At 39.7% G+C, this 13,824-nt stretch overlaps 1 protein-coding gene across 4 annotated transcripts in view; it reads right to left on the reverse strand.

The window, feature by feature from the left end:
- The window catches only part of gpc3 (glypican 3), a 104,376-nt gene extending 94,742 nt beyond the window's left edge, over positions 1–9,634 (reverse strand). The window contains exons 1-3 of one of the 4 annotated variants that reach the window (XM_088989530.1): positions 9,256–9,347; positions 5,869–5,933; positions 3,508–3,669 (exon numbers count right to left, since the gene is read on the reverse strand). In XM_088989530.1, coding sequence (XP_088845656.1) covers positions 3,508–3,616 — 109 coding nt within the window. In that variant the 5' untranslated portion in view covers positions 3,617–3,669; positions 5,869–5,933; positions 9,256–9,347. Of the gene's footprint in view, positions 1–3,507; positions 3,670–5,868; positions 5,934–9,255 lie in introns of all 4 variants that reach the window. The other 3 variants (XR_016114154.1, XM_088989528.1, XM_088989529.1) reach the window with 3 other exon arrangements.
- Positions 9,635–13,824: the final 4,190 nt, after the last annotated feature.

Consider the following 13,824-nt stretch of genomic DNA (forward strand, 5'->3'; position numbering starts at 1 on the left):
TCACACTCACACACTCAAATATCTATGCATGACATTATAACAATCCAGGCCAATCTGTCATCTCATGTTTATTAATTGAGTTTGCTCCTTGGATTTATTTGTGATTGCCTTGAGAGTCAGGATTGTTATCCCCCCGGCTAAAAAGGAGCAATGGACTGTGAGGAAACGGAGCCGACAGGATTGTGGTCTGTGGATGTGCCATTTTACCCAAGGACAGTATAAGCACATGTACACAAATTCTGCCTGCTCCACTGCACGTGAAGGTGCTGCTCTCTTGACTGAGCATGAACATGGTCGCAACTACCCTACACTGCTGCCTTCCACCACAATGGTCTGTGGAAAAAAAGCGTTTTGAAATTGTTCAACTATCAAGTGAACACTGATCATGGTGTAACTTCACACGAGACCTCAGCGGACGGATCAGAGTTTATTGACTATTAAAGCGAGTGTGTTTTACTTTTTATTTCGCTTTTTGTTGTCGTTGCATTTACAGAATTAGAAAGCAAGGGCCAGTCTCAATTGGACTGAAGGCAAACGGAAAAATACAAAAGAAAAAAAACACAATCAGTGCACTGACATTCAAATCAGGAAGACTCACATACTGTATGTGTCATCTCAAGGCCAGTTGTGGTTAAGTCTTTTATTACTATTAACTGTAGAAGTATTAATGTAGGCAAAATGATATGTTAAAAATAGCCTGAGTTATTAGTCAATGACTCATGAATGGGGCATATGGCAGCAGTCGCAGATACGTGATTACATGGTCTTTGAACGATTCCTGAATTATAAAACTTTTAGTAGGAGAGGGCAGTATGGCAAAATATAAAAAATAAAAACTACATTTTATCATGATTCTGGAGTCTCTGCAAACCTTCCATCTAACTTTGGTTTGCACTCCACACTATGGAGGTGTTTTATTTGTATTTTTTCCCTGGACCATTTTTTTCCACTTTGGTTTTCAGTCCTTGCTTTCCGCTTATACAAACAAACAGGGAGTCAGGACATCCACCGCACTGTTCACTAAGCATTCGGTGGTGAGTTTTTTGGGTGAGTGTCAGCAGCTGTGGACCCCAGTACAGCTAAACTGAATAGAATATGCCCTATAGACAATGTTAAAGCTTTATACTTTACGTAAAAGTCCTTCCCAACTTAATATTGGCGTATCACCCACCACTAAGTCAAATGATTTTTGTTGGAACTTATTTTCAACTTCTCCCTCAGTATTGACACACACAACTGTGTCGTTATTTCCACTGTGTTACATTACCCCTTAACAGAATATTTATAATTCATTTGTGGAATTAAATTCCCAGCATGTGCAACTTTGACTTCTCATTTCAAATTTTAAAGATGAACGCAGAGATGAGTTTCTTCACACAACCTCATTTTGAACAAAAATTGAAAGCATCCAGCCATTACAAGTGAGGCAATCGTGGCACGCGGGGGAGGTTGCTACAGTATTATGATCTCGCTAATGGGCATCAAAATGAAATTTGAGTCCATCACACATAAGAGTAGGCGGTGCAATTATTCCAATGGACATTATTTTCTCAGTATACCATCAAGATACAGTGTTTGTCAGTGCCCATTAAATGACCAAAGAGCAAATAAGACACATGTATGTGAGTGCTGTGCCCATTTAGACATGTCTAACATCTTAACTATGCCTTACAATTGATCTGAAAGCAGGGACGATTATTGAAGCAGTCATCCTCGACCAGGGTGAGGTGGATAACTAGTGTGCTCTGTTCATCATGGGTGTCATGAGATCCAATTCCATTCAACTTGTTGAAGAAGTATTATTTATTGTATATCTTTGGACTTTATTACTTTTATTTAAATACAAGTTTATCCAAAGCATCTTCCACTTTAACCAAACTATTATTACAACAGATATCTCCATTTCTTAGGTACAAAGTGTGAGTATTTTTGCCAACTCTCCTGAACAAGTGAGGGTGGGCGAGCGGAGCCATAAGGAGAGTGAGGTGCAGCGCTGAAACACTCAGAGATGGGAGTTAGATGAGTGGAGAGCGGAAGCCTTTTGATCTGTGCTAGGAGTGAGTGAAAAAAAAGAGAACAGCAAAGACTATACGCTCAATTCCCAGTACTGCTAGCATGAACACATTGAAGAAGAGAGAGAGAGAGAGAGAGAGAGAGAGAGAGAGAGAGAGAGAGAGAGAGAGAGAGAGAGAGAGAGAGAGAGAGAGAGAGAGAGAGAGAGAGAGAGAGAGAGAGAGAGAGAGAGAGAGAGAGAGAGAGAGAGAGAGAGAAAGAGAGAGAGAAGGAGACAGACAAAATGATTGACTGAGATACATGTAGACAGAGAGGATGACAGGATCTGAAGAAGAAGAGGAGGATAAAGTAGAGGGAGACCGATAAGACGAGGAAGCTAAAAGGATTTCAGTTCGGAGGGATGTTTTGACAGTTCGTTGCAGTCCTTCGCTAAAGCAATTAGAATTGAACCCCTTCTAGGAAAATGCAGCGCTCTCTAATGATGTTAGCTGTGTACAACCAAGTCGAGCAAACCGCACAGTCCCCATTAAACTTCATGTTTTAATTTCTGTGTGCGCTGTATAAAGCCGGAGATGACATTTTGACCCAATCATTTCACAGCAACCATTCCACAAAGGGTCTTGTAGCCACGGGAAGCGTCCTTGGAGACTAGTCAGAACCTCTCGTTCAATTTGTTATCCTTTAGACATATTTTTATGACTCATTTAAGTTGATAATTGACTATCAAGTAAAAAAAATCTATTTTATGGTCCCTTAAGTGGGAGCCATTTATACAAAGTGATTTAATTCCCGCACATAAACTTTATTTGGATGTAAATCCTTGCAAATGAAATCAAAGTGTCTGCCTTCAAAGCACACCTTATTCTTTCGATTCAAATCAGTTTGGATTGGATTGGATTTGCCTTTATTATTCTCGCAGTGGAGAAATTTACATTTCACAGCAGCAAAGTGATGAAAGGAATGAAAGTAGAAAAACAAAATACATGAGCTGCTGGAAAGGCAGCCACTCTCGCGGCGCCGTCTTGAAGTCAAAAGAACAAAAAAAACCTAAATAACAAATAATATGACAGCACAAAGACAATATGACAACAGAAAAACAAAGAGAGTCATTCATTCTTAAGCACTTTCTGTACCCTCTTTGCTACATGAAGCCAAAAACATAAAAATGGTGTTGATGTTCAATATTTATGGACCTGACCGCACAGGGAGTTTCTCCTGTGCCGGGCGATCATGATATGCTGAGAGAAACATCAATAGAAGACTTGGCTAGCCTATTTGCTCAATGTGCGTGTTCATTGTGCTTTCTGGGACTATAACACTGTAAGTCTCTTTTTCAACACGTTGCGGCTTCCAGAATGGAGGGACACATTACGTTGTGAATGTGTGACTGAGGATGTGGCTACGGGTACCAAAGCAGTGATTTTCCCATCAACAGCTTTTAAAGTTGAAAGCATCGCATGTACATTATTTGATATTTGTCAACTGCGCGCTTACCTTGGAAAATGGCAGCATTTTGGATAATAATACGCTTAAGTTGAGCACTGACATCTTGCAGGCCGGACTCCATGTTGCTGCGAGCGGCAAACTGATAGCGCTCCTCCATCTTTTTGGAACAGCAGGCGGGGCCTTTGGTTTGGCAAACCTGCAGGTCAGCACCTGGCGGGGCATCAACAGGGACATGAGGATCTGAGTCTTGACGAGCGCAAGGAAAGAAGCCAAGCTGCCACCGATGTGTAATTTTATAACAATTTCTGCCTTGCATGCGCTCAGAGCAGTAATCAGACCAGGCCCTCCCTGAATAAACTTGAGATTCTTCTGAGGAGACAGTGTTACTTCAGGAAAAATAAATAGCTGCTAAAAATATGAGTCACTCGGAGACTTGTGCTGTGTTGTTTTCCACAGAGATCAATTTGGTCAAGAGAAACTTCGGGACCACTCAAAGCTGCAGTGAGATCAAAAGTCTTTTCTTTCCCCACAAAGTTGGGAGCCTGGAGCAGTTCTTTTTTGCAGACAAACAAGCCCAGCGTGTTCTTAGATAACACAGCCACTGATAAGACTGGAGAGGGTAAAATATGCAGTTGCCAAGTGATTCCCTCGGTCATTTACACATTGATTGATAAGAATTAATTGGGCTCGCAAAATCTTCTCAAACGTGGATGGACTACGAATATTACTCGACACAGTAGTTGAACAATAACGGCATTATATTTCATCAATTGACATCCGAGGGAAGAGACAATTAAGTGTTTTTCCATAATTGGAGCGATGCTACAGTGTAGCAATGTCACTTTTGTCAAAGCCCATACAAAACAGGACCAAATACTGTGAGAATAAAAAGACACAGTACAGTTAAATTGGAAACTCCAACATAAGAAACACATTACTATTTTATCAATTTGCATTCTTTATTTGTGATGATGTTTAACTTTGCCAAGCCATTTTCTTTGCTGTTTATTCAAGAATGAATTGACACACTTGCACACGCAAATGTCCTATTTTAGAAAATGAGAGTATTTCAGTATTTCGATGGCGCCACTATTTTGACCCTTTTAAATTGTTCAATAGGCTGTATTGTAATTCCTAAATGTTGATCATTTTTGTAAAACCTCTTCAAGTAAATCTGACCCTGTGGGTACTCCAATTACATTTTGTACTCCAATATCCATTGTGATGAGCTATAAAGGCACAATCTAAACAACTGACCCCATCAATCCATTCATACATCCATCCATTTTTTACTTTGCTTATTCATATATCCAAAGTTCATTTCAACAGCAGAACTGCTAAAAAAAATTTGGGTGATCCGAGTCAGTGCTTGGTTTTCAGCATCTGCTGATACCGTGACACAACCCAACAATTTTGACGATGCATGAAGAAAATAGTGTTCATATATGAAAATATATTGATAGATTTTTAAATTTAGTGTCTTGTGCCGGTCCCAAGCCCGGATAAATACAGAGGGGTGTGTCAGGAAGGGCATCCGGCGTAAAAGCTTGGTCAAAACAAACATGCAAATTCAACCTCTGAAGATGGAGGACACTAATTCACTCTGGCGACCCCTTGAAGGGAAAAGCCGAAAGGAAAAGATTTTTAAATTTAACTCATTCATTGCCTGACGTGCAAAAATGTGTGCACTCCAGTGCCAGGGTTTTTGTCATTGTCACTCAGATTCCAGGACCCACAGAATATTGAGTTTTAGGACTAAATAAACATTCAATGCAGCCTAAGAAACCTTAGACTCTCTTCTTTCATCAGAAAAAAAAAAGAGTTAATCCCTAAATTATATGGGTCTGGAGTTATAGGAGCTTGAAACGAGGGCAGCTGTCCAAAATACAATGCAATACATATTGGTTTATGTAGCGCTTTAACAACAGCTGAAGCTGGAAATAAAGCGCTAACATAGAAGGCAAAAACATTGCCAGAGGCCATGGCCAGCGCTTTATCGGCACATAAACAAGATAAAATAATTAATAATTAACTCTTTGAACAGTAGCCAAAATGGAACTGTATAGTGCCACTTAGCAGTTTTTTTGACAACGATACTAGTGCAGCGTGTTCTACCGGAAACAAATTCCTTGTGTGTCCTACATACTTGGCAATAAAGATGATTCTGATTCTGATTCTGATTCTGATTCTGAAATTAGTGAATGGCAGTGAATGAGTTCACAATTATAAAGGAGGAGAGAGCTCAGTAATCGGATTGTGACAACCCTCAAAAACAGAATGTCTATTGTCCCTTCAAGCTATTGATCTTGAAAAACAGACTTGAGACTATAAATGGCCGACGACATTTAGTGAGGAGATGCGCCCACCCGACTGTCAGTGGAACAGATTAACAAGCATCTGGGAACAAACCTGCAAAACAGTTCAGCTCACTTCCTGATCTCTATCGACTCCACTTCCTGGTGGAGGGACACAGTCTGATCAGTGAAGAAGGAAATAAAACTGTTACACATCTTTTGTGGACGCCAGGAACCTTGAAGCAATACCGACAATGATCTCCGATTGATAAGATCAACTCAATTTCAAGCAGCAGGGGAAAATTATTAAGCTGTCAGCAACACCATGGTTAGCATAGCCAATGCAGAGGAAATATGCAGGAATTACACTTTTAAATCAGACAATATAGACACGTCAAAGGAGAGATGATAAATGTGCTGTACTAGTTAAATTTGAATGAAAACACACTTTTTTTTGCCCTGATCCAAAACCATCCGTGAATGTAATTGTACCAGGTCATACTGTGGTAAGATTTGGACCCTCATTGTTTTCCCAATTTTTTAAAGACTTTGTCAAAGTCACATGGTTTTGCTTTGCCATAAAGGCTTTCCACGTTACTGACCCTTAGGTCAATCACATTCAGGGATCAAAATCCTGACTTGAATATGAATTATTTTTCCAACATGCCAATTATAGATACTAATACCAATTGACGTGTAAATCCCCCAAACATACAAACTCAGCTCAAGGCGATGCCTTTTAATTCTGCACTTTGAATCAATATAGTGAAAGTGAGGTGTGGGGTCAAACAATTCAACATGCAGAACATCCGTCAAGGTTTTGCATAGTACATGAGACTAATTCGACTGAGAAAAAAAAAAATCCTGACAATGCCACTCGTGTCATTACAGAGAGCCAAGGAGGATTGAGGATGACCTTTCACGTGTTCAACAAGCTAAATCCACAGAAAAGCGCCCCTCTTTAGTTTCCCCGCACTAATGAGACAGTTACTACGATGCAAGATTAATGATCACACAAATGGGAAAAGGACTGGTATTAATATACAGAAGGTATTAAAAGTCGTATTTGTTGTGAACATACATTTTCGATCAAATACAAATGTGAACTCATACCAGGTGGGATTTTATCCTCACAGCTATAAACAAAAATCTAATAAAAGACAATGAAGTATTAAGACAACACCATATTATTGATATGGTGGCAAATAAGATGCAAATGTTCCTGATTTTTATTTAATTTAAGCTACTTAAAGAATCAGTGATGTAAAAACTAGAAGTGTGATTCACTTGCCTGACATTTGATCCTGATAAGTATCCCTTTATCGTGTTCTTTTGACCTCCCAGCGATAGGAAACATTAGAATAATGTCTATTGATTATTTGTTGTTTTGCGAGAGGACATTTGAAGCCTTCTACAAAGTCATCATCGCACTTACCCTTCTTCATTCATTTCACACAAACACACACACACATTATACTATGGAAAATGGAAAAAAGCAGATGCATCACTTAAACTATTTCGTTTTGCTTATTACTGTCTACAGAACTTCTTCATTGACATCATCTGAAGAAATCCAACACCTTCCGAAGTAGAGGTTATTATCCGTCCATTGTTTTCTTTACTGCGTCTCCTCATTCGAGTCATAAGGGAGCAGGATGACTTTTTGTACACAAAAGTCTGGTCACCAGTCAAATTCAATGTAACGTATTTTCGGACGTACAGTATAAGGCGCACCCCCAATGAATTGTGTCTTTTCAAACTTTTTCCATAATATGGATGAAAAGGGTTTTCCAAATATATCAATATATTTTAAAAAAAATCCAAATCTAACACACACCACATTATAAGGCTGACAGTAGTTGTGAGACCTGTTGTAGCTCGATATTACTTCACATATAAGGCGCACCTGCGTATCAGGCACAGGTTCATCAAAATTAAGACTTTTGGGTGCTCCTTATACACCAAAATATGGTACATACAGAATATCAATCATAGACTCTCATTGAGAACGATGGAGGACATGTACTCCATGTCTGCAGGCCAGAGCGAAGATGCAAACATCTCAGCTGAGGCACATGTGCTAAGCGCTGTTTTCTATCAGAGTTATTAACATTTGCGCAAACCCTCGTTTTCCTCAAATTTAATTTCCCGTTGTCATAAAGCATCACTGAGTATGAGGAAAAGCACTACAGATGAAACAAAGAATTATTATTCATTGACATTTTAAGTGGTGTCCAGAGGCAGTGCATCAAATTAAATCACCTTTAAATTAGTTGCTTAAGGAAAAGAGCGAGGAACCCTTTCATGATAATGTCATCCTATTTTAGTGTCTATCATCTCCTACAGCGTTTATCAAAATGGAACATTTGTTTTGGATCATATTAGGTGGTACTATTATACCTAATGTGAAACCTTTCGTTGAAGCTACATCAAAGAGTGTTGCGGAGGTTTTAGTCGAGCTGACAGACAGAAGCAATTACTGTAGTTTCTTTGGAAAATATGGTATAATTCCAAATAGATATCCCGACAGGTCACGTCATCCCGATTAACGTTTTAACGAAATTGCAACAGGGCAACTGTAGGTGTCGTGTGCATGTGGAATTAAACGATGCTGCAACTGTCGCGAACTGTCGTCCTTTGGCTGACAGCACGGTGAAGTTACATCCTTGAACTGTCTCTCCTGATTGAAGACAAACGGACTTTGAGATTTGGGGTGGCAAAATATTTCTATAGATGTGCTGGATCTTTCCCCAGTGGCTGTTTGATATTTGCTGGCTCAGGTGCAGGGTGTTTGATTAAAAGTGGATGCATGGAGAAAACAGGTTGCTGGAGCTGCATGTACCCACAGATGGGATATGAATATGAAATGTCCAGAGGGCAAGCCCATTTACCCCCCCCCCATGTCATGATTCTTCCCCGCTATTTAAGTTGCAGCCTTTTCACATTTATTCCACTCTTTCCTATTTTGGAAGCTTTACCGCGAAAGAGAAAAAAATGAGAATGGAGAGTGTGACATTTGACTAGGAAGACATGAACACTCAAACACCTGATCAAGAACATTTGCTAACTTCCTCAAAATCAAATCGGTTGCTTTACAGGCTTTGAGTCATTCGGCTTTAACAAAGTTTAAGTTTTTAAATAATAAATGAATTAAATAAATGATAATAGTAATCTCTTAGGGGCCCGTTGTCTTGATTTGTGTTCATTTCATCATTACAACTTAACGTCAAATTTGGTCTAAGCAAAATCAAAGAGTAGTCAATGAAATCTTTAATACTCCTTTATTTCTATTCCTCCTGTTCGAAATGAATTACATTTAATTTTAACACCTTATATTGCAGGTTAGAACGATTTGAGCTAAGGAGCTTGAGTTTTATGGCACCTGCGCTACTTGCAGGTACCTAAAGGGGCTCAAACACAGAGGACGCGTTGTTCTGAAATACTGGACTGCAGTTGAAATCGACATGCAAGGAACAAGTAGGGTTTAGGATGACGGAGTTACCTGAGACGGCGGTTTCGGGGACCCACTTGGATCCCGGGTGCAAAGTATGAAACACTGCGCGGATCTCCTGGCAATTCGGCACCTGTCCGCCGACCTCGGCGAACAACCGGAGGAAGGTGCAAAAAAGAAGGGCACGACTGGCTCTTATACTAAACATCATTGGAAAGCAAAACTTAGCTGCGAAGGCAAAAAAACTCATTTATTAAAGTCTGTATAAAAAAAAAAGCTCAATCATTCAAAGTTCGAAGATGCAGGTTTTCAGCGTCGGATTCATGATTCCGGGATCTTGTGGGTCAGCATCCTTCGGGGTTCAAACAACAGCCACCATGCGAGCAATTCGGGCGCTGGCAAGTTGTGATCCGCTCCACCAAAACACTGCTCGAGTTAACTAAAGGCACGTGCGCGCGCTCTCTATGGGGCGTGCACATACACACACCTACGTACGTACGTACACATCGAGGTCTTGGTTCGTGCTCGTACATGCAGCAGCAATGTGAAACTACGCCAGAGTAGATTAATGCATGATTAATGCTGGTCAGAAGTAGTCGTGTTGATGAACAGTCCCGGGAATAATATTTAATGCAATTCAGTTGACGTTATCATTTTTTTCCGACAATATTCACAAGAGAACATGGTTGGGAATGAATATATTCAAATGCACACATGTTCTGACATCTCGCAAATTCACAGTTCATTTTAAATGTAAAATGAGACGCTTGTTGCCAATATTACTTTTAGAATATCTCGCCTCCATTTCGTATCAATTGAGTGCCAATGGCCCCATCTAGCGGTAAAGCCGTATACTAACCACATTTTGTGCGGACAGAAACTCCTGAAGATAAATCAGCAGTTTTTCGAGAAGTACCTTCATTTTAATAGTGGTTCACATCATTTTCAGGCCAAGTTAGAATAAATGTATAATCACTTTACCATATTGTGTGTAAACTAACTCCCTTGAATGTATGATTTTAAGTCATTCACTGCCAGACGATTTGCAAAAATGTATGCACTCCAGTGCCAGGGTTTTTGCCATCAGAATCAGAATACCTTTATTCGTCCCGCAATGGGGAAATTTGCAGTCCACAGCAGCAATTGAAGAGGGATGGAGTTGAGGTGGGAGTGAAAGGATAGAAAACAAGATATTCTAAGCATAACAAAATAAATAATTGTCACTTGTCATTGTCATTCGAATTCAAGGGCCCACAAAATATTGAGTTTCAGGACTACACAAACATTCCATACAGCGTTAGAAACCATCGACTCTCTTCTTTCATCATAAAAAAGAGTTAATTCTAAGAGTTATATGGATTTGCAGTTATCTGAGCTTGAAATGGGGGTGGTTGTACAAAATATAACACATACATTGATTTATATAGCACTTCAACAGCTGAAGCTGTAACAAAGGGCTAACAGGGACTAAAGGCAAATGCTGCCCCCTCGTGGAACAGAAAAAAACATTGTCAGAGGTCTGACCAGCGCTTTAGCGGCACTCCAGCAAGAAAAATCAAAGCCCTCCGTCACACTTTTCAATTCCCGAATAAATTTGTGAATGGCACCGAACGAGTTTAAATGGATTTTTAAAAATATGAAGTCATTGGAAAAGTCACAATCAAATATAAATACCATTGTTCAACACATGCTGATTTGATGTTTGATTTTCTGATAAAATGAGACACAGAGTTAGTAAGAACCATGAAATACTTTATTTTCTTCATTGGACCACAACGTGGCACTCCAATCTGGATTCCGACCTTCAAGTTCTAGACACTAATGAAAGTCTAAGGGACACATTTAATTTAAGATTACCATTGACACATATGTTTCAAATGAGGCACCTAAAAAGCACACGGCCAGACAAATTCAGACTTCATGCCTCAAATTTGATATTTTGGTATTGTCCCTGGCCAGCCAAAGGTCCGTGTACAAGTACACCCTGCCCTGCCTCAGGAGAAACATTGGTTACTTCGTAAGGCAAAACTATTAACGGGTCATTTTCGGCAGTGTTAAAGTAGCATTGTTAAAAGCCAGCGTACCCTGTGAAAGGCCATTCTAGTAATGAATGAACCTCTGCACCATACAGAAGTAGTGTTTGTTTTTAAACCACCAACAAGCCACGATAGTGCAATGTCCTCCAATCTCTCTCATCAGATAAAAAAATACTTCTGCTTTATAATGTCTGAGATGGGCTAATGATCTGGAGGATGACGGATAGATACTGTGCAATTCCTTTCATTTACTAAGGTGTTGGAATTGCAAGCTCATCCACCTGAAAACCACAAGATAAAAGCAGCAGTGTTTAAAGTCTGCCATAAAGTTGAGTGCAACAGAGAGAATAAAATAGCTTGCCCTTTCCATTATGAACAATAGGTATCACATTCAGGATCTAGGGAGACATCTTCGGTGGGTTTTGTGTGACAAACAGAGAGCTTTGCATGGATTTGCACAGCAAATTTCAATACACGCTGAAAGCAAACCAACAAAACTAGCTGTTGGCCCATAAATCCACACAATTAATGGATGACAAGGCGTGGAAGGAAGGCCGAGTGACTGGCAATACCTGAAGTGCACAAACTGCAGTAGGTTGAAGTGAACACTACCTGCACTGTGAGCACTTTGGAACAGACAAGTCAATGACATATGCAGATGAACATATTTAAAGTGGCTTGTACCTACAATGAGATCTGTCAAGTCAAATTAAACCCTTTGAGGTCCTAAAATAGTCCTCCGAAATCACTAGAGGCACACACTTCAAATTTCCTCTCTTCTATTTTTCACATTTTTATAAAACACCCAATGAAGCATTTGATAGCTCATTGCCCATTATCGATGAATATCTCACAGAAGATCAGAAAAGTGAAGGTACCCTCTAAGAATTTTTAATTCCGTAATTCTGGAATGACCCAAAAGGTTTTAATGAACAGATTTAAATGTTCTTATCTACGGATAAAATTGTCTCCTGTGTGCTTGTGGCAAGTGGGGGGGGTTCCACTTTATCTGGCTATGTAATATAAATGGATTATATCTGGACAATTTAATGTTGGCATTAAAACAAAGTATGACTTGCCAGAAAGATGAGCACTTTCTTTTCAGGTGTGAAACTTTGGGGTTTATGATTTTATACTTGTGTAATAAATTTTAACGCTGTTAAAGTGTAGTCCATTCTTCCCACGCGTTCCTTACAGCGAACTCCTCGGAGAGTCAGCATTAAAAAAAGCTCTCCAGCCAGAAGGAGCAACTAGGGCAGTAGATGATCAAGTATTTCACTATACTACACTAGATGCACCTTAGCTGGAGGGCCTTTGGGTCAAGCGGCTCATCTTCGGCGACGAGTTGAGATTGGTGTGCTCCATTGCAAGCAAGACAATGTCCGATCAATCTGAAAATGCAATAAAAAGAGGTGCTCGCGTCACATAAAGAATACACTCAAAATTCCTCAATGGGTCACTGTTAAAGACTGAACAGCGTTAAACCAGATGATTTGTTCTCCAACAGCAAAGACGATTTGTTTGTGAACAGGGGTTGCAACCTTTTTTAAGAGTCATTCAGTTGCGAGGAGCCCCATGACAACGAATGAGCCAATTGTTGTCCACTGATATCAGATGCTGACGAACTAATATCTTTGAAGAGGTGAAGTTTTGCTTTATTCACAGTTCATCTCTCCATGCTGAAACACATCCGATTCAAAGTATCAGCTACGGTCATCATTATTTTAATCAGGTGTGTTGCAGCACGGAAAGAGGATAGTTCATTTTAAGAACCTATAAAGGATTATCAGTGGAAACATGCGCCTGAGGTCAATTTTGAGCCTTGTGGCAATGGATACAAATACATATGTGCGGTGTTTTTTTTTTTTTTTTTTTTTTTTTTAATAAATTAATAAAGAAACATGATAAATCAATGACACATTTTTGGATTAACATCCTGGGGTGATGTGTGAGCAATATTGAGGTGGATAAATGTCTTCCATTTTTAAGTGAATATAGTTTACGTATTATTATCAGATTCTCAATAGTTGTCAGATGCCAAACGGAAACAAGTTAGAAAGTAGTTGAGAGACAGGAAAATAAGTTACAACTCTGAGATCATGTGTCCTGCTTTTTAGGCGCCAACTGCACCTCGTGATAAGCACGTCGGTGCAAAAAAAAGGGGGGAAAGGGTCTCAGGGACACAAACACCCGAGTTTATGCGATGATAGATCCGCTTTAATTGGATAACGCATTGATTTTTATCCCGCAACAAGCATTTTAAACTCAATGTACCGCGACTGCAACACGTGCATAACATTAAAAACAGTTATAGAGATATAAATACGTTGTTCAATGAAACACCATCGCATCTAATTTCTTCTTGAAAACAGTCGCTTCAATGAATGGAACACGGATGAGAAAGAGCAGCCTACCTTGAGTTGGTTCCACGAGGGTGGAAAAAAAGATAAGTCACGCTGGTTCATGGAGCAGAATAGCGAGGCTCTTTGCCATTCCAATCTGGCCATAGATGTCGAAACTTGTGCGACCCTTTTTGGCACAAACAAAGCGTTTTACCATGCATGAAATCGCAAGAGCATCTTAT

The sequence above is a fragment of the Hippocampus bargibanti genome, linkage group LG02 (assembly GCF_051943395.1).
Source record: "Hippocampus bargibanti isolate YZ-2025 linkage group LG02, ASM5194339v1, whole genome shotgun sequence".
Taxonomy (NCBI): domain Eukaryota; kingdom Metazoa; phylum Chordata; class Actinopteri; order Syngnathiformes; family Syngnathidae; genus Hippocampus; species Hippocampus bargibanti.